Raw genomic sequence first — 21907 nt, forward strand, 5'->3', positions numbered from 1 at the left:
TATGGGCTTCTCTGATCTCCCATGTTTATTTCCCCATTGGACTATGTAAGTCGAGCATTTAAGTTCTACTGATTGATGTGCAGCTTGAGTTTCCAGCTCAATTGTCTTGTCTTCTTCACATAGCAATGTGTTCTGCGCTTTGCAATGAATCTACATTACAATACAATCCAGACAAGGGAACCTATGAGAAAATTGGGGAGTCAACTGAAGTAGCACTTCGTGTACTCGCAGAGAAGGTTGACTTGATATGAAGTACTCAATATAATTCCTGCCGCTGTATTTTTCTATTATAAGGGACCACTTCTGAATTGTTTGTCAAAAACATTTTTTTTCCCCATTCACAGGTTGGCCTTCCTGGTTTTGATTCTATGCCTTCAGCTCTGAATATGCTCAGCAAGCATGAACGTGCATCTTATTGTAATCGTTACTGGGAGAACCAGTTTAAGAAGGTTTGCTTTAACTTTTCTAAGATATGATTTTTTTACTCCTTATGATGTTAACATTTTAAAAAGATGGAGCGAGATTTCAGATCAGGATAGATTTTACACTCGATACTTGTATTTGACTTTGACAGGTACCTTGATAAATTTTTTGAATTTTGGGTGACTGCAGAATGTGATTCAAATATAGCCTTTTAGCATTCCACTCTGTACAGGCCTCTAGGGCTATGTTCCTTTCGCTTTTAAGCAGGGGTTGGAAGTTATATTTTTTGGTATAAAAATTCATTACCAAAGGGGGGGGGGGGGGGAGGAGAAGATACAAGAAGCTCCAGAAAAGAGGGGAGAAGAATAAACAAAGAAGAACTAACAATACATACAAAGAAAACCCAAGCCTCCAGAGGGCTGCGGAAGGTAGAGAGGTGGACCCCAAGAGCTAACGATATGCTTGTTCCTTGGGGAATCAACACAATGAGAGGTGACCATAGATAACTTCCTTTTGACTTCAGAATAGATAGTCCCATATTTGTTGGAAGGATCTAGAATTACTAGAGGACCATTTTCTGAGATTGCATTCCATCCATATACCATCAAAAGTCGAGCTTTCTCACCATGTCATATCCACAAAAATCCATTCCCTTGCAAAAGAAAAAAACTCTTCGTCTTCTTGGCCAACATTTTTCCAGGAGCCCTTTCCAAATAGAAGAGGAAAAAGGGGCAAACAAAAAAGAGATGGTCCACATCTTCTAAAGCATTCTAGCAGAGATAGCAGGAAGGAGAGACTGGGATTTGACAATGAGAGAGAAAAGACTGCGTTGGGAGCCAAACATTGAAATTATGACGAGGGATGTGGCTCTTGAACCAAACTAGCTAGCGCCAATGGGACAAGGGGCCACGAGATCTGATAAAGTCCCAAGCCGCTTTGGAGTTGAAAAGGCCTGAAGATGTTGCAGACCAAACAACATTGTCTCCCCTACCTTGAGGCCTCCTAGCAATGGAAGGCAAGGGAAGCCACACAGCTGATAAAAGGGAAGATGAGGAAGGCAGGAGGGTGGAATCTCCATGACTAATGATGTCGGCAACCATAGATAGCTTAGCGAGGCCTGAACTGTAAATGGCCCTAGCACCAAGCCACCAACTGCGTGAAGGAGAACACCCTTAGGGTGCCAGTGACCAGACAAAGGAAGGTGGAGGCACCATCATCAATTTTGCAGGTAATGGCCCCAAGAGCCATAGGCCTAAGCTTCAATATCTTATGCCAGACCCAGGAAGCAAGAGAGATGGATGGAGCAAACCAAATAGAATTATTGTGAAGAAGACTGGAGAAGACCCAATCAACCCAAAAGCTTTTCTTCTTAGCCATAAACTTCTACTTCAGCTTGAGAATACCAGCTGAATTGACCTCTTTGATTCTTCTCAAGCCCAGACCTCCCTCATCATTGGGAAGACAGACATCAGCCCAACATTTTTTCTTATTTATTTATTCATTCATTCATTTTTTTCTTTTGGGATTGACATCAGGGGAAAAAGACTATTTTTTAGGTGAAGGTAAGAAAGAAGAAGAAAAGAAAAAATCCCTGACTAAACAGAAATAGCCTGAAAGACCCCCCGCCTAGTACCTGGTCTGGTTAAAAGCTATTTTCTGTAATGCTGTACACTTGTAAGAAATATCCTTATTTGCAATAGACATATAATAGGGCATCATTCTAGGGAAGTATTCAAAAATAGGATAAGGGGGAATAAGTTAAGAAGAAAATGAACACATTTATTATATTCGCACTGGTGAAAGAATTTCAATGGCAACAATAGTGCTTTCCTTGCAATTATATAGAAATGTGTAGTCTTTAATACATTTGAGTTTTTAATAAACTGATTTAATTGTATCTATCCGCAAATAATTTTTTTTTTTTTGATAATTTACAAGTTTTATTAAACAGGTTGCGGTTGCGCTATTGCAACCTGTTGGTTGCGGCTTCAAAACTTGGAAACAGCCTCTCCTGCAAAGCAGGGGGTAAGGCTTCTTACATTTGCCTCTCCCAGACCCTGCAGTAGCAGGACCCTTGTGCACTGGATTTCTCTTCTTTAATCCCAACCAGCTCCCTAGAATCAACCAGACTTTTCTGTACCTCATCCCCAAAAAGGAAGGGGCCTCTTCCTTGACTGACTTCAGGCCTATCTCCCTATGCAATCTCCTCTACAAATTCATAGCCAAAATTCTGGCTAATAGGCTTCAGCGTGTAGTTCCTTAGTTAGCCCCAATCAATTGGCCTTCATTTCCGGCAGAAGCATTGCTGATAACATTCTCCTCTGTTCAGAAATTGTTTGGGTTTTCGATCGTAAATCACATTCCCCTGCTGCCTTCATGAAAATTGACATCCATAAAGCATGACTCCCTGCGGTGCGATTTCATATGTGATGTCTTAACTCGGATGTCTTTTCCCCCTGTTTTTGTCTGTTGGATCCACTACTGTATATCTTCCCCTTTCTTGGGAACTTTCACTCCTCTATATTCGAAATATGCCTTTCTAGGAGCATTACGATCTGCAGCTCAAATGGTCCCTTATGAAGTCTCTATTGGTCTTCTTCTTATTGTGTGCCTTGTGAGTGTGTTTGGATCCGCGAAGGCAATCGCTCGCAGGAGGGCGTTTAGGCAGATTGCTGTTCAAGTTAGTGAAGTTATTTCATTGTAATTCGACCTAACAAGAACGGAATCACGCTCTGTAGGATTCGAACCTACGACATTGGGTTTTGGAGACCCACGTTCTACCAAACTGAACTAAGAGTGCTTTCTTATCACAATAGATAAGCTGTGAATACTTGTATCTACTTTTTGTTCAAATTCAATACCACTTTTTGTCTTCTTTTTTGTATCATTTTTCATCTACTTTTTTCAAAAAGATAGATTTCCAATCAATTACTTTCGTCAAACAGGATAGATAGAAAGCCTTTGGCTCCAAGAAACGAACATCTCTAGATATGTAGTCTAGCCACAGGATCAAAACACAACTATCCTTTTTCTTTTTTACCAATTTTTAAAATACACGGAACAGGACGAGAAGATAGTTTGTCTCTTTCTGAAGAGGGAAGAAGAACATAGCATTTACAACAAAAAAGTAGATAGTGATAGGGAGATCGCATAAGCGGGAACTCCCTTTTACAACATAGAGCCTGGGGCCCCTCTTTCATTAACAATAGAGTCTATAAGTCAGGCTTGATTGACAGTGTTGTCTTTCCGGTGTTATAGTGAACCGCTAGATACTGACTTTCAAGCTGAGGATTTGCAACCAATGAAGCTATTTTCAGACTGGCCTGGGACTCCGGCAGCGAAACGAAAGAGAACAAAGGGCGGTGATGGGGCCTATCGTGCTTGCTATAACTTTTTAGCTCAGGTAGATAGGTGAAAAACCAGAATCAAGAGACCCTTATCCTTTCTCCTATTGGGAAGGTTTGGTACCCAACAACTCTACGTCACGCAATTCAGTTTTTTTTTTGACTTAGTATATGGGGAAAGAAATTTGTGGAAGTTAGTATCTCTCATGATTGCTCTTGGAGCTGGAGGAAAATACTTGGTATTATAGAAAGTATAAGACCTAGGTTGAACCATAACATAGGTAATGGCTGCAGTACTTTCTTGTGGCATGGTAATTTGGACCACCGACGTTGTAGAAAGAAGCATTGTGCTAACGGACAGGGCTATATAAGGGCATAACCAATATAGCACTGAAGCGACCAAGAAAGCAAGGCAAAGCTCTACCACGAAGAGCTCTTGGTCCTAACCTAAGGGTGAAAGAGGTCGGTGGGTGGTTTAAGCTAAGTAGCCCAGATCGAGTTATGTTCAAACAGATGGAGAAAAAACAGACTTCACGCCAGCTAAATCTTCATTCTAATCTAGAAAGATCACCAGATTAAGCTCAACATTGATGGTTCCTGCATTGATAAGATGGCCATTGGAGGGGGAATTATCAGAAAGAGCTTGGGGGATATTATTGTAGCCTTATCTGCCAATTTTCGAGTTGGCTCTAATATGGTTGCTGACGGCAAAGCTCTCCTTCTTGGGTTTTGTTCAGATCATAACATCTCTCCTAATTTCATTGAAAGTGATTCTAAGATGTTGTTCAAGTTATGCTCTCTCATATCTTTGGAAGAGGAATTCTTGGCATCGAAAGCTATTCTGTAGCTCTACCCCGAACTCGTAAACCACTTCCCCTTCATCTAGCATTATTCTTTCTATTGATCTTTTTTGGTAGGATCTCTTGAGTGGGCTTGGTTAGTCTTTTTCTTTCTTCTCTTTGTATTCAGACTAGGAGCAAGTATAAATCTCTGTGTATTCAGATGAGTTTTGGTTCTTATCGGTGACCCTTTTGCCCGAAAGAAGGTCACCTTCACAAACCCTGTTACGGCGGAGAAGGGTTTCGCCGAAGCAAGCCAAGCGCGCTTATAGTTCTTTTTTCTTTCATTTTTTTTTTTTTTAATAATTCGTCGCCGTTGGGATGGTCTTATTAGAAGCCCTCTTCTCTCCTTATTTGATTAGTTCCACGGGAGCCCGTCAATCTATCTCATGAAGCTCCGAGACTGGTTTCCTTTAGGGAGCAATGACTTGGACGACTCTTCCTAAGAAACGAGACGGTGGGATTAGACAATGACGCCTACTACTCGGATTTTCACCTAGGCTCTGAAAGACTGATATAGCATCACTTGTGGTTGCCAGAGGATCATACATCATTCAGGTCAGAGATCATAGATGCGTTATCTTGCTTGGGGCAAAGGAGTACTCATAATTAATAATTTGAATTGCTTGGAAATGGTATGGAATTACTTTGCTTCACTTTAACAACTTCTCCGCCCTACCGACTTCGGATTAACGACTAGTCTTGATTGGAGCCAATGTACCAGCGCAACAAAGGCCATGGATCTTTCCTCGCTTGCTTCGCTCGGTTATAGTTAATGGCTCCCCTGCTGGATTCATTCCTTCCAAAGTTGAAATCCAGCAAGGCTGCCCCCTTTCTCCTTTCCTCTCCTCCCTTCCCTTCGAGGTTCTCTCCAATAGTATCCAATCAAAAATCGACCAACATCTCATCTCCCCTTTCCCCAAGTGCAAGAATTTTAACCTTACCAATCTTGCCTTCACTGATGATCTCATGATCTTCTCTAAGGGTTCCCCCTCTTCCATCTCTTCCATTATGTCCTCCTTGTAGCTCTTCGAAAGACTCTCGGGTCTTCATATTAACCTCTTGAAATCTCAAATCTTCCTCTCTGGTCTCTCAAATTTTGATAGGGACACTCTCCTTCGCCTGACGGGGTTTTCCCTAAGATCCCTTCCAGTGAATTACCTTGGTCTGCGTCTTATCCCTGCTAGGCTGACCGGTGATATCTGCGCCCCTATGATTGACCTTATCCGTAAAAGGCTTAAGCTCTAGAAGGGCAAACTCCTCTTCTATGCGGGGAGGATTGAGTTGATTAGATCAATTCTTCAATCCTCATACATTTACTGGTGTGGCATCTATGGTTGCCAAAATCCACTATCAAAGTCATGGAATCTCTATTCTGCGCTCTTTTATGGAAAGGAAAAGCATCCTCCAAATTCCTCCACTCGATCAGTTGGGCAACCACTTTCCTCCCCAAATCAGAAGGTCTTGGTCTCCACAGAATTCATGATTTTAATATTGTGCGAATTCTCAAAGCTAATTTGGAAACTCTCCACAAAGCATGATTCAATTTGGGTGAATTGGGTCTACTTCTTCCTCTTAAAAAATGACTCCATTTGGCGTAAAATCCTTCTTCTCCGCCTTCTAGCCCTTAGTGCCACCTCCCCTATGATCCCCGATGGGGCCTCCACTTCCCTCTGGCTTAATCCCTGGCATCTCTTAGGAGTCCTATACATTTTCATAGGTGCCCGATCGGTTCACTCTTCTGGGATTCCTAATTCTGCCCCACTCTCCTCAATCATCTCCCATGGCTCCTGGTCTCCCCCCCCCCTTGGTGCAAACCCGAAATGGTTAGCACGCCAAGATCGAAACTGGTAGGGGATAGGGTCTGAACTCAAATGGTTTTAATTAGGCTAAGGTTGATTAGGATGGTTGGCTGCAGGTTTTGATGGAGGGTTTTGATGGAGGTAATGAAAAGGACATGGCTAGAGGGTTGTAGAAGGAAGGTTATGTATAGAGTTTAACGGCAACAAAAGGGGTGCAATGGAAGAAGGGTGCAGGGACAGAATATAAGATGCCTTAATAGCTTACTTGAAGATGATTTGCTGTAATGGATGATGGATGCTTGAAGATAAAAATGATAAATAAAAGATAACTTAGACAACTAGAGTCCCACTAGTGTCCCAGCCGTAGGAGTCCCACCTAGACCACCAAGGGAGATCCACCCAAGGCCACTTGCTAACAAGTAAAAGACTCACAAGGAGATTGATTTGTTGGTTGTAATTCATCCTTCCATGACCAGCCATGGTCTCTTTATATAGTATAAGGAGAGAGACATAAATGCCCATAGGTTATAACCACCAATGACTTACAAACATGACTTTAGTAACCTACTATTAATGACCAAGACTTTAGTAACTTACCACTAATGACTTTAGGTTACAACCAAGACTTTAATAACCTACCACCAAAGACTTTAAGTTACAACCAAGACTTTAGTAACCTACGACTAATGACTTTAAGTTACAAACATGACTTTAGGGAAACTAAAAGACAAGAATAAAGAGGGCCAGTCAAGGTGGTCTGATCTGGTCCTAGGCCCAAGAGGATTAGCCATGGGTTAGGCCTACTACTGTTGGCTAGACTTGGGCCTATGCACATGAATCCTTAGTTGGGCTGGGCCTTTGTCTGCTGCTGGGCTGTGGGCTTGGACTGGGCCTTTAGCCTAGCATACTTCTTAACAGAGTAGTGATCAGGCCTTCTTGATCGTGGGTTGTTGGTTGGACCAGCTGGATGCTCTGCATCAACTCCTCCCATGTTGAAATCATTCATCCCCGATGAATGCTGGATAGTCATGTACTCTTCATAGAGATCCGGATCAAGGCGTTTGAAATCATCGGCATGGATCCAAGTAAGCCCAGTTCTCGAGTGTCCTTTCCATTTGACGAGAAACTTGTGATACCCCCCATTACGAGTTGCAACATAATGGTCATCAAGCACGTCTTCAATGGTATCCTTTAGGGCAGCCTTGAATTGGGGAAGACGAAGGGAATGCTCGGTATCGCCATCATCGGAATGATGACCAGTGTAAAGAGTGAGATCAGACACATTGAATACATTGGTAATGTTCATGTCGGGTGGCAACTCTAAAAGATAAGGATTAGGACCAATTTGCTTGAGCACTTTGTAGGGACCCATCTTTCGCGGGTGTAACTTGTGGTTGGTTCCAGACATAATCCTCTCAGCAGGAATACGAACCATAACCATGTCACCGGGTGAAAAAGTGACTAAACACCGGTGCCGATTAGCATTTGCAGCATAAGAATCATTGCTAAGGGCAATACGTCGACGCACATCTACATGTACCTCAGTGATGTGCCTAATAAATTCATCCACCTCAATGTTGACCCGGGCATTAGGAGGGAGTGGGACCAAGTCTATTGGACATCGGGGTTGGACTCCAAGCACTATCTCAAAAGGGGTGCGACCCGTGGTGCGGTTAACCGAGCTATTATAGGCAAACTCGGCTATGTCAAGAATAGATGGCCAAGTCTTCTCGTAATCCCTTACCAAACAACGAAGGAGAGTACCTAAGCTCCGGTTGACAACTTTTGTTTGCCCATCGGTCTGAGGATGGAATGCCGTAGAGAACTCCAACTGGGTATTGGTTTTCAGCCATAGAGTTTTCCAGAAGTAGCTCATGAACTTGACATCACGATCCGAAACAATAGACTCAAGGAGTCCATGAAGGCGAACAACTTCTTTGAAGAAGAGTATAGCAATGTGCCGTGCATCAGATGTCTTACGGCATGGGATAAAATGGGCCATTTTGGAGAAACGATCAACAACCACAAATATAGAATCATGCTTGTCTCGAGTTGGAGGAAAACCAAGCACAAAATCCATACTTATGTGAACCCATGGCGAATGTGGAACGGGCAACGGGGAGTACAAACCAGTATTTTGCTTAGTTCCTTTCGCCAATTGACACGTACAACATTGTTTGATCTCATGCTCAACATCCTTGAGAAGGTGAGGCCAATAGTAACGATCAGCAACTTGTAGGAGAGTCTTATCACGCCCAAAGTGTCCACCTAACCCTCCTCCATGTAGTTCTCGAATAAGGTGCTGCCTTAGGGAAGATGCGGGAATACATAAACGAGTGCCCAAAAACAAATAGCCATCGTGTAGTGAGTATTTGAAATCTGTCCCACCTTGCTGCAAGGTGTTATAGACCTCGGAAAAATCCTTGTCTGTGGGATACTCAGTCTTTACATGATCAATGTTCATGGCATGGGCTGAAAAAGTATTGAGCACCAATATTTTTCGGCTGAGGGCATCGGCCACCACGTTCTCCTTGCCTGCCTTGTATTTTAGAGCAAAGACAAACTCTTGCAAATAGGCTACCCATTTGGCATGTTTTTGGCTAATCGACTTTTGTGAATTCAAATGCTTGAGGGCCTCATGGTCAGTAAATAAGATAAATTCTTTTCCAATCAAATAATGGCGCCAATGCTTCAAGACTTGGACCACAGCATACAACTCCATGTCATAAGTGGAGTAACGCCGTTTTGCATCATTGAGCTTCTCACTATAGAATGCGATTGGGTGTCCAACTTGCATAAGAACGCTACCAATACCAACATGGGAAGCATCAGTAGACACCTCAAAGATGATGTCAAAGTTGGGAAGTCGTAGGACAGGCGCCTCTGTCATACACTTCTTAATTTGAGTGAGGGCTTTAGTAGCAGCAGGTGTCCATTCAAATTTTCCTTTGCCTTTGAGACACTCTGTTATAGGTGCCATGATGGTGCTGAATCCTTTGATGAAGCGTCGATAGAAAGAGGCCAAGCCATGGAAACTCCGGACTTCGGTGATGGTCTTTGGAATTGGCCAATCGACGATGCTTTGAACCTTCTCTGGATCAGCTTCAATGCCTTTGGAAGAGACAATGAATCCAAGGAAAAGAACCTTGGGCAGCATGAAAGAACATTTCTTCAAGTTGATATATAGCTTCGCCGAACGGAGAACTCGCATCACACGGCGTAAATGCTCCAAGTGATCAGTTGTGTCCTTGCTATAAATCAAGATGTTGTCAAAATACACAACCAGAAATTTACCAATAAATGGGCACAATACCTGAGTCATCACCCTCATGAAAGTACTAGGGGCATTGGTAAGTCCAAAAGGCATGACTTTCCATTCATACAGTCCCTCTTTAGTTTTGAAAACCGTTTTCCATTCATCTCCGGGCCGGATGCGGATTTGGTGATACCCGCTCCTTAAATCTATCTTTGAAAAGATATTGGAGTTGGAAAACATGTCCAACATGTCATCGAGCCGAGGGATTGGAAATCTGTACTTCACGGTGATCTTGTTGATAGTGCGGCTATCGATACACATTCGCCACGAACCATCTTTCTTTGGGGTGAGAAGGGCTGGTACAACACAAGGACTCATGATTTCTTGGAGAAAGCCTTTCTTCAACAATTCTTCAACTTGCCTCCTTAACTCCGCATGCTCCGTTGGACTCAAGCGGTACACGGGCAGATTTGGTAAGATAAACCCTGGCACAAGGTCGATAGCATGCTGAATGCCCCTCATTGGGGGCAACTCATCTGGAAGTTCCTCTGGGATAAGATCTGCAAAATCATTCAAAAGAGCCTGGATAGGCTTGGGATAAGTAACTTTGGGGATGGGGATATTTGCCTTTGTGACCAAGGCCACGACAAGGCCTATTTCAGCACTTGTTTTAACAAACTCCCGGCGTGGTACAGCTAGAAGCTTAACACCACCGGAGGTACCTTTTTCCAGCTTCTTGTTGAACTTTTGAGTTGGTGTATTGCTGGCTGGTTGGTTTTGCGGCTTTGAATTTTTGCAGGTTCATTGGATTGAAGATGATCTTCTTTCCTTTGAAAACGAAAGAACAAAGGTTCTTCTTACCGCCAAGTGCTACATCATTGTCGTAAATCCATGGTCTACCAAGTAGAATATCGGTCATACTCATAGGAATGACATCACACCAGATTTCTTCTTCATAGGAACCCAACTTAAGGGGAACCGAACATCTTTGATTAACCACTATAGAGTTCCCATTGAGGAGGGATACCTTATATGGTCGAGGATGTTTCTCGGCTTGGAGGTTGACCTTTGCAATAAAACTTTGTGAGACAACATTAACACAGCTACCGTTGTCCACAATAACTTGTGCTACTTTGGGTCCACAGGCCATTCTATTATAGAATATGCATTGCCTTCGCCAGTCCTCACCTTGTGTTTCAGCCACTAGAATTCGATGTACAACATATACATTATGAGATTCCAGCTCCTCTTCTTGGTTTTCAAAAACCTGTTCATCCTCCTCATCAAGGGGTAAACCATCATTGATTTCAACATCATCATCATCAGGTTCAAGTTCAGCTATAGCAAGATTAGCACGTCGTACTTTCTGTGGATAGTACTTAGCGAAATGGCCAGTTTTGTTGCAATGATAACAAATTTGGCTTTTGTCACTCTCTTGCATAGGGGACTTTCCTTTGTCAACAGTTTAAGGGGTAGCACTTGAGTGAAAAGGGGGCCTATTGTTGGTTGATTGGTTGAATATAGTCCTCCTAGCATCTCTAGTGGAAGTGTTAAAAGACCCAGACGGTAATTTTAACAAATCCTCAGCTTCCAAGGCTTTTTGATAAAAATCCCTAATATCATAGATACTAGTAGTTCCCATTGCTCTACGAACCTCAAGTTTCAAGCCAAGCTTGAATTTGGACATGAGTTGAGCATCACTGGCCTCAATACCAATTCGAGAAAGTAAGGAAGTGAATTGTTCCGTGTATTCAGCCACGGACGAGGTTCCTTGACGGAGGGTGTTAAACTGATCATGAAGTCGATCAATGAAAGAAAGGGGAAGATAGTTATCTTTTAAATCATCTTTCATTTCCTCCCAAGATGTGATGGGAGTACCCTTGGCAGCCATTCTATTTTCATGCATTTTCCACCATTCCCGAGCAGGACCAATTAATTTGGTCTTGACGAGTTTGATTTTTCGAAACTCGGGCATCTCATACCAATTAAAGTAATCATCAACAACATTTAACCAATCAAGAAATACCTGTGAATCGAGCTTTCCATTGTACTCTTTCAGCTCCATTTTGACCTTGTGAGAATCGTCTTGCTTTCGGGGATGTTGGCCCGCATTTTGCTCAAAATAGGTTCGCATGTAATTCTCAAAGGTTGGTGGCTGATGTGGTGGTGGTGGTAGTGCATGTATGTTGGTCCTTAAAGGAACCCTGCTGGCTGCAAACGATCCGGCTGGTGGATGATACTCACTTCCAGCCTCCATGTTGTTGATTGGAGGGTGAGAAATAGAGGGCTGTCGCTGCTCTATTGCTAATATGCGAGCTAACATCTCTTGCATGGAGTTAAGCATCTGCCTCATAGTAGCAGAAATTTCTTCGAGAGAGTGGGGGTTATCCTCTTCACCAGACATAGCTCTGATACCAATTTGGTGCAAACCCGAAATGGTTAGCACACCAAGATCGAAACTGGTAGGGGATAGGGTCTGAACTGAAATGGTTTTAATTAGGCTAAGGTTGATTAGGATGGTTGGCTGCAGGTTTTGATGGAGGTAATGAAAAGGCCATGGCTAGAGGGTTATAGAAGGAAGGTTATGTATAGAGTTTAAAGGCAACAAAACGGGTGCAATGGAAGCAGGGTGCAGGGATAGAATATAAGATGCCTTAATAGCTTACTTGAAGATGATTTGCTGTAATGGATGATGGATGCTTGAAGATAAAGATGATAAATAAAAGATAACTTAGACAACTAGAGTCCCACTAGTATCCCAGCCATAAGAGTCCCACCTAGACCACCAAGGGAGATCCACCCAAGGCCACTTGCTAACAAGTAAAAGACTCACAAGGAGATTGATTTGTTGGTTGTAATTCATCCTTCCATGAGCAGCCATGGTCTCTTTATATAGTATGAGGAGAGAGACATAAATGCCTATAGGTTACAACCACCAATGACTTACAAACATGACTTTAGTAACCTACTATTAATGACCAAGACTTTAGTAACTTACCACCAATGACTTTAGGTTACAACTAAGACTTTAGTAACCTACCACCAAAGACTTTAAGTTACAACCAAGACTTTAGTAACCTACCACCAAAGACTTTAAGTTACAACCAAGACTTTAGTAACCTACCACTAATGACTTTAAGTTACAAACATGACTTTAGGGAAACTAAAAGACAAGAATAAAGAGGGTCAGTCAAGGTGGTCTGATCTGGTCCTCGTCTGATCTGGTCCTAGGCCCAAGAGGATTAGCCATGGGTTAGGCCTACTACTGTTGGCCAGACTTGGGCCTATGCACATGAATCCTTAGTTGGGCTAGGCCTTTGGCTGCTGCTGGGCTGTGGGCTTGGACTGGGCCTTTAGCCTAGCATACTTCTTAACAAAGTAGTGATCAGGCCTTCTTGATGGTGGGCTGTTGGTTGGACCAGATGGATGCTCTGCATCACCCCCTCCCCCTTTCCACTATGTCTCACCCAGATCTAGGCCTTCCTCGCCCCCTTTTCCCTCCCTAACCCCTCTCATTCGAACAAGGTCATTTGGCTCCCCTCCACTAATGGGCTTTTTATTTCCAGCTCTGCTTGGGATTTTGTCAGGCCCCATGCCTCCACAGTTCCTTGGCACAAACTAGTTTGGTTCAAAGGCCACATCCCTTGCCATAGCTTCAACGTTTGGAGAACCCTTAAACTATGCCTCCTCACTCAATCATTTTTCCTTCACCACCACATTACCGTCACCAGCTCCTGTATTCTTTGCTGGAATGGTATTGAGGACACCGATCGCCTTTTCTTTTACTGCCCCTTGGCCTCTACTATTTGGAGGAAAGCCCTCGATTTCATTTGACCCCATAGTAGGAGACCCCTTCCCTTCGCTTGGGAGTGGCTTTGAGTGGATATGACTTTGTCTGGCAGTTCTATCTGTGACGCCTCCGACAAGCTTGTTTTTGGGGCCGCTATCTCTCACATTTGGATGGAGCAGAATCTTGGAAGATATCCTCCCAAGTCCCGTTCCATTGACTTGATTTGGGAAGCCATCTTCCTTGATGTCAACTCTAGGCTACATATGCTTCCCCATGGTCCGCTTTCTGATACCCCAAGGAATAGACATATTAATGTATCCCGGGGTTTAGATGTATCTCTTCTCCGGTCTCCTGGCCTGCCTTCCTAGGGCTTGAGGATTGTATAACTCCCCCCTCTTTTTACCTCTGTATTCCCCCACCCCTCTTTTTTCTCTTTCCCTTTGGGGTTTTGGTAATGAATTTTTATTCACCCAAAAAAAAATTGGAGAAAAAGAAAGTAAAGAGTAGCGTACTACAACAACAACACAGGTCACTAGGAACACAGACTCAACAGATCAGCTACATAACTGGGTAAGATCTTAAGTACAAGCTCTATCTATTAACACCAGTTCTATCCAACTCATCAGCTAGACCATTTGTTGATCTCATCCTCTATGTGAAAGACATTGCTGGTGATGCTAAATCTTCTCTCTTTTCTTTGCTTTTGCCCTTAATAATCAATTGCATGCCAACTGAAATAAGCATATATCTCAAGGCCTTTAATGATAGCTTTAAACCCTGCGGTGATGGAGTTGGCCAAGCCAATAAACTGAAGTATACCACGATAATGTTACCTCAATGATCTCTAAAATCTCCACCAACACTTGCTGGTCTGGATTTTCCATTGAGCTACCATCATAGATCAACTTGACTCCGTGTAGGGAGGGGCACAGGGCACTTTGTTCAGAATCTGAAGATAGGGACAATATTGACAGACAAATCTGGTCTTATTTGAGAATGAGGGTGTATAGGATCTAGATGGCTATTTTCCTCAAAAATTTGAGTGTCTGTTCTCCTTTCCTTGCGGAAGTTTGAGGCTGTAGGAAAGCAGTGTTAGAAATTCTGTCTTCACAATCTTTTCTCCAATGCTTCTCGGTTCCGTGGGGCTTTTAATGGCCTATATCTGTTTACGCAATTTTATGTCCATAAATAACATAGAGAGCCATATAGAAATGTTATGATATGTTTCTTATGCTTATAAGATGATATGTTTTCACAGGTCTATCAATTGGATTTTTCTCGTGGCCGCAAAATGATGAGTGTCCTTTGTAGTCAAAAGCAAGTGCAGATTATGTTTTCAAAAGGTGCCCCTGAAAGTATAATTTCTAGATGCACAAGTGTTTTGTGCAATGATGATGGTTCTACTGTTCCACTTAATATTGACGTTCAAGCTGAGCTAGATGCCAAATTCCACAGGTCTTTCTTTCATCAGTCATTCCTGCTCAACTCTTGTGTCTTATTTTGCCAGAATGAGTAGACATGCCTTGTTGCATATGCAATCATGCTAATATGTTCATTTATACATGTCCTGATGTCCTGCTGATCTTAGACCAAATCAGTACTGTGTAAAATGAGCTTGGTAGATAGCAATGCTATGAAGAACCACACAGATGATCTTACTTCAAGAACTTAGAACTATTTTGAGCCTTTGAATATTCGGCTCTTCCATTAGCTGTATTTTTTTTGGTGAATAAATAATCAGATAGGATAGAGGCTATTAAAGTTATGTCAAGAAGTGAATGTAATGGCCTCCAATATCCCCAAGACTTGAATCCCCAGTTGAATGACCAGCTAAAATGAGCTCGATATGTTTCCATATTTGGACCTCTGAATTCTCGATTGGCCTTTTATGCTCTAATATATTCTTTTTTCATTCAATTTTGATGTTTTTGATTGATCAGTTTTGCAGGAAAAGAAACACTAAGATGTTTGGCACTGGCCTTTAAACGAATGCCCTTGGGTCAACAGGCACTTTCATTTGATGATGAGAAGGATCTTACATTTATTGGATTGGTGCGTGTGATCTTTAGATTCATAGTGAACCTGTTGATTCTGGTAAACATGTTAATATGCACACCGTTGACTATGCCTGACAATATTCTCTTTTACTTTCTTTTCTTGCATTTTTTATAATAATTTTCAGAGGTACCTTTTTCTTTTTCGTATCAATTTCATGGATCTTGCTTTAAAATCCTCATAAAGATCCCACTAAAGGAAAATCAGTCATTTTTTCTCTGGTGTTGAAAACTGCATCATATGTTTAATTATTGGGCATGTGGGGAATATTAATTTGAAAAAGGTTATGTTGTATGTCTCTGACAAATTCTACCAAGGTGCATCTGAAATTGCTTGGTTATATGATTTATATTTAATTTGAGCCTGGCTGAGCTCTCAAATGCTTGATTCCTTAGGCTTAACATATGCAAGTTATGTTTTTCATAGTCTATGCTTGACATGTTTTAAGGTTGGGATGCTTGATCCACCAAGAGAGGAAGTAAGAAATGCTATGATTTCATGCATGTCAGCTGGCATACGGGTTATAGTTGTCACAGGGGATAACAAGGTCAGGCACAGTCAATATTCTTATATGAGTTATAAGTTTTACTATTGCATTCTTCTTTCTAACCTCATACATACCATCAGTCCACAGCAGAATCTCTATGCCGTAAAATAGGTGCTTTTGATCACTTGAGAGATTTTTCTGGATGCTCTTACACTGCTTCTGAGTTTGAAGAACTTCCTGCCTTGCAGCAAACAATAGCATTACAACGTATGGTACTCTTCACCAGGTATTTGAGATTTCATTTGTCTCAATGTTACTATCTGTATCCAGTTGTTTTAGAAGATACTATGTCATGGTTGTATCACTTGTATGGATGTCTCTTTGTTCTGTGACTTTTTTTTTTCTTTGGGAAAATGTAAGTATAATCTTTATTTTCTGAAGGGTAGTTAAGTTTTTCTCTTTGAGAATATGTGCAATTCATTCAGTATTTTTTCTAATTTTCTAGGGTTGAACCATCTCACAAAAGAATGCTGGTCGAAGCCTTGCAGCACCAAAATGAAGTGGTAGGTCTATATATAAGGTTTTAACATGCTTCCCTGATCATAATATTCATGATTTATGTGAGTGAAGAAAGTTATGTATTCTGTTGTTACATGGTTAATTGCAATTGAGGGATATGACATGGCCACATATTGAAGCTATCCATACTTTAATTTGGGACTGGTTTCTAAAGAAAATTTATTGCTCCTGTGTGAATGTATTTTCTCATATGTATGTTATAGTATTCTCCAAAGCACTGATGTCTTTATCCAGATCTTTTTTTTCCTGGCTGAATAAGAAATTATCGGCCTGCATGATAACACTTCTATTTCTCTATTGCTCTGTTTTTTAGTTCCTGGGAACTTAAAAAAAAAAAAAGAAATCCGTTTGTTAACACCAATTCATTTTTTTGTTCCTGGGAATGAACTGGGACAAAAAACTTGCTGAGAAATAGAAAAAAAGCAGCTCCAATTTGAAGCTTCTTTGTCACAGAAATAAAAGGGAGAAATAAGGGGGGGTTGCTCTTTAATGAGCACATGGTTTTTTTTTTGGGTGAATAAATATGTATTACCATACCCCAGGAGGGGCAGGAAAGAGGAAAGAATATACAAGGGAGAGAGGGGGGGAGAAACAACAAGTGAACAAACCAACCTACGCAGAGGTGGAAGAAAAAAGAGAGGGCAGGTCAAGGCCCCAATAAACGGCAATGGGCCTATTCCTAGGGGTGTCCCTGACAGCACGGAGATGGGCACGGCTGAGCTTGGAAGAGACTTCAAAGGAGATGGCTTTCCAAATCAGATCGCAGGATCGAGAGTTGGAAGTTCATCTCCCAAGGTTTCGATCCATCCAAATGTGATGAATAGCAGCTCCAAAAACCAGCTTTCTAGTGGTGTCACAAATCGAGGACCCAGAGAAGGAATTAGCCACCCAAAGCCATTCTCGGTCGAAGTGAAGGGGTCTCCTATTGCGGTGCCGGATGGAGGAAAGGGCTTTTTTCCAAATGGTAGAGGTAAAGGGGCAGTCAAAGAAGAGGTGGGGGATGTCCTCAAGACCATTCCAGCAAAGGGAGCAAGCAGGAGAAACAGGGATGTGACGGTGAATGAGGAAGGCTTGGGTGGGAAGGCAAAGGCGAAGGGATCTCCAGGTAGTGATACTGTGGCGGGGTATGTGGCCTTTGAACCAGACTAGGTTGTGCCAGGGTACAATGGGGGCAGTGGTTCGGACAAAGTTCCAGGCTGAACTGGTGCTGAAGAGGCCATTGGGGGAGGGCAACCACAGGATTCTGTCCTCATGGGGAGGGAAGGGGGGAGGGGGGGAGCATGCCAAATCTGGGAGACAATGGAGGGATTGAGATAAGGGGAGGACCAGGATCCAGAGGAAATGAGACAGGAGAGGGGGGCATTTTTTGGAAGACCAGAAGAGTAGATCGACCTGGGGCCAAGGACACAGAAAAGGATTCCAAGGGGGTGCCAAGGGTCGAGCCAGAGGGAGGTGGGGGAGCCACGAGCAATGGAGGAAGAGATTCCATGGAGGGCAAAGATCTTTCTCCAGATCCAGGAGGCATCAGAGGGGGTGGAGACAGTCCAGATGGAGTCGGACTTGAGAAGGTGAGAGTTGACCCAGTTAACCCAGATGGAATCATGACGGGAGGAGATTTTCCAGATCAGCTTAAGAATACCAGCAGTATTGGAGTTCTTAATACGCCGGATCCCAAGGCCACCCTCGGATTTTGGAAGGCAGATAGACTTCTAGCTAACAGGATGGAGGAATCTAGAAGCGTCAGTCCCTTTCCAAAGGAAAGCACAGTAGAGGCGCTCCATAGCCTGGATGGTGGCTTTGGGTAATCCGAAGATCCCACTCCAGTAGATGTAAGAAGCTTGGAGGACAAAGCGGATGTAAACAAGGCAGCCAGCATGGGAAAGGAGTTTGCTTTTCCAGAGCTGGAGGCGCTTGCGGATGTTATCCAACATAGGAGCGCAATGGTGATTGGAGAGTCTGGCCGGAATGAGAGGAAGGCCAAGGTATTTAACTGGGAGGGAGTCAATGGAGAAGCCAGTCAGGTGCAGAAGGGAGTCTCTATCTTGATCGAAAATACCAGAGAGGAAGATTTTGGATTTGAGGAGATTAATGCAACGGCCCGAGAGGGTCTCAAAGAGGTGGAGGGAATCCATAATAGCAGAGATGGAGGAGTGAGAGGCCTTGGAGAAGATCATCAGATCGTCTGCAAAAGCGAGATGGGTAAGGTTGATATGCTTACATTTAGGAATGGGAGAGATGAGATGGAGATCAGTCTTGGATAGGAGGCTATGGGAGAGGACTTCCAGAGCGATGGAGAAAAGGAAGGGGGAGAGGGGGCAGCCTTGGCGGATGCCTACTTTAGAATGGAAGAATCCTGCCGGAGAACCATTGACAAGAACGGAGAAGGATGGAGAGGAAATGCAAGCATGAATCCAGCGAACAAAGGCAAGGGGAAGCCCATTTAAGAGAACACTCCGCAGAAGAAGTCCCAACGAAGGGAGTCAAAAGCTTTATGAAGGTCAATTTTCATAAGGGCAGCCGGAGAGTGGGATTTGCGGTCAAAACCCCACACAATTTCAGAACAAAGGATAATGTTATCCACAATGCTTCGCCCTGAAATGAAGGCGGATTGGTTGGGACTGACCAGAGAGGGGATCACAACCTTGATTCTGTTGGCTAGGATTTTGGCAATGGATTTGTAGATGAGGTTGCAGAGGGAGATAGGCCTAAAGTCCGAGAGAGAAGTGGCTCCCTCTTTTTTAGGGATGAAGCAGATGAAGGTCTGATTGACCTGAGCCAGCTGACTAGGCTTGTAAAAGAAGCTGCGGATGGCTTTGAAGAGGTCTCCTTTGATGATATCCCAGCAGCTCAGGAAGAATCCCATACTGAACCCATCTGGACCGGGAGCTTTGTTGGATTTATGGGAGTGAATTGCCTTGGAGATCTCATCATCAGAGGGAATACTAATGAGGGATTCCGCAACAAGGGGAAGGAGGAACTTGTTGATGAGATCAGGGGGGGATTGAACAAGTCGGAGAAGAAAGAGATGGAAGCAGATTTGATGTCATGGATCGAGGTAAGGGGGGAGCCATCAGAGGAGTGCAGGAGGGTGATGGAATTAGAGTTGAGTCTAGCTTTCAGAGACCTGTGAAAGTGAGCTGAATTTGAGTCTCCCATCTCTAACCACTTGATGCAGGATTTTTGGCATAGGAAGCTTTCCTCCAGGGAGGAGAGAGAATGCAATTCCTCAGAGAGGAGTTTTTCCTCAGAAGCAAGAATAGAATTGAGGGGGTCAGATTGAAGTCTGGACTGAACGGAGGAGAGGTTGGATTTGCAGGAGGAGAGCCTGGAATTGATGTTACCAAAGGTGGAGAGATTCCAGCTCTTTAGGGCAGCTTTGGTGTTGCGGAGCTTCCTGGTTAGGGCAATAAGGGGGAGAGAGGGGGAGGAGACCGGGGTCCGCCAGGCCTTAAGGACGATGGGGAGGAATAGATGGTGGGAGGTCCACATGTCGAAGAATTTGAAAGGCTTAGGGCCAAAGGAGGAATAGGGTTGGATAAGGATGTAACAGGGGCAATGATCAGAGAGACTCTGGAGGAGGAAGTTGGCAAGAGAGTGGGGGAAGGAGGAGAGCCAAGCCTCGTTAGAGAGAAAACGATCAAGCTTGCAGGCGATGCGATCAGGGCCAACGCGACGGTTGTTCCAAGTAAGGGGGGAACCAGTCCAGCGAAGGTCTTCAATGCCTAGATCTTCTAAGCACTCGTTAAAAGCAAGGACGGAGGATGAGTCAATAGGTTTGCCACCCAATTTCTCATCTTGGGATCGCACCACATTGAAGTCAGCGCCTAAACCCCAAGGAATGGAGTCCATGGAGGTTTTGAGGAGGGTGAGATCATGCCAAAGAGAAGTACGGTCAGCAGCATGGTTGCAGGCATAGACAACCGACAGAAAGAAAGTGGAATGGGAGTTGGGAATGGAAAGGCTGAGATGGAGGAACTAGGAAGAGGAATGGGAAAGAGAGATGTTGATTTTGGATGGGTCCTAGAGGAACCAAATCCGACTGTGAGGGGAGTAATTGTAATTAGAGAGAAGGGACCAGGAGGGGGCAATAGAGGCAGCAATGTGGGAGGCATTATCTTGCAGAACTCGGGTTTCAAGAAGGGCACAAAAAGAAGAATGGGTGGATTTGATGAGGGATCTAATGTCCTGATGTTTGGCCAAGGAGTTGAGACCCCTAACATTCCAAATGAAGCCTGCAGACATGACCACTAGAGAGGGAATAGCAGTGTGCGCACCGGAGGGGTGCTACGGTAGCGACGACGAAAGAAGACAATAGCCGGGTTGCGGACTAGAGGCCTGCGGGGGGGGGAGGGGAGTGCAGGTGAAACCAGGGGGGGTCAAGGGGGGGAAAGTCCGAGAGGGAAGGGGAGGAGATGGATCTGGTGAGGGATTGGGAAGGGGGGTTGGGGAATAGTTTGTGGTATAGATGGGCTGGGGGTTGAATGATGGGCAGGTTATAGGTGAAGTAGGGCTGGGGGGGAGAAGGTTAAGAGGGGCTGGGTAGAGGTGGCTGGGTTAAGAGGGGGGCAGTGGTTAAGAGGGGCTGGGTAGAGGTGGGCTGGGTTGAGAGGGGGCAGTGGTTAAGAGGGGCTGGGAAGAGCAGTAACTACCACTGCCACCACTAATTTGATGGGCAAAGCAGTAACTTCATGTTCAAAATAAAACACCACCTCCAATGCAACTTCAACCACGACGACCACCACCACCTCCACTACCACTGCCACCACTACCACAGTACCACCACCACCACTTCCACCAAATTTTTGGGCATTCAATGGCATTTTTGAAAATTTATAGATGTTCCAGAAACAGAAATTATTGTGCATAACAAACGCTTTTCTGTTTCTTTTCTGGCCCAGAAATAGAAATTACTATGCATTACCAAACCTGTTTTTTTGTCAAGAAATTTTGCCCAGTAACAGAAATACAAAAAGTCATTTCTGGACTAGAAAACATGGCCCAGAAACAGAAGTGTTATCATGCAAGCCCTATATTGCGAAAAGAGGAAAGAATACAAGAGCTCCCCCTAAGAGGCAGGGGAGGAAGAAAAAAAAACAATACAAAGTCCAGCCCTTGGCTAGGAAGGGCTTGGGGCATGGAACAAAGAAGGCCCTAGGAATCAACAATACGCCTACTTCAAGGGGAACCAGGAGGAGAGCCCGAACAGATTGCTTCTAATGTCAAGGAGATAGTGTCCCAAATCTTCTGGAAGGGTTTGGAATTGGAATTCCATCACCTGAGGTTACGCTCTATCCAGATGTGGTAAATGGCAGTGCCAAAGGCAAGCTTACTC

The 21907-nt window shown here is 43.7% G+C and overlaps 1 protein-coding gene and 1 non-coding gene across 2 annotated transcripts in view; one reads left to right on the forward strand and one right to left on the reverse strand.

The window, feature by feature from the left end:
• Nucleotides 1-21907, forward strand: part of LOC122657962 (calcium-transporting ATPase 3, endoplasmic reticulum-type) — a 200654-nt gene that overhangs the window by 144114 nt on the left and 34633 nt on the right. The window contains exons 17-23 of the mRNA XM_043852775.1: nucleotides 84-236; nucleotides 345-449; nucleotides 14713-14909; nucleotides 15395-15506; nucleotides 15958-16056; nucleotides 16137-16282; nucleotides 16502-16559. Coding sequence (XP_043708710.1) covers nucleotides 84-236; nucleotides 345-449; nucleotides 14713-14909; nucleotides 15395-15506; nucleotides 15958-16056; nucleotides 16137-16282; nucleotides 16502-16559 — 870 coding nt within the window. The remainder of the gene's footprint in view (nucleotides 1-83; nucleotides 237-344; nucleotides 450-14712; nucleotides 14910-15394; nucleotides 15507-15957; nucleotides 16057-16136; nucleotides 16283-16501; nucleotides 16560-21907) is intronic.
• On the reverse strand, nucleotides 3150-3223 carry TRNAW-CCA. Its single transcript has one exon. It is a non-coding gene; the product is annotated as a tRNA-Trp (tRNA).

This window comes from Telopea speciosissima, chromosome 4, assembly GCF_018873765.1.
Source record: "Telopea speciosissima isolate NSW1024214 ecotype Mountain lineage chromosome 4, Tspe_v1, whole genome shotgun sequence".
Lineage (NCBI taxonomy): Eukaryota > Viridiplantae > Streptophyta > Magnoliopsida > Proteales > Proteaceae > Telopea > Telopea speciosissima.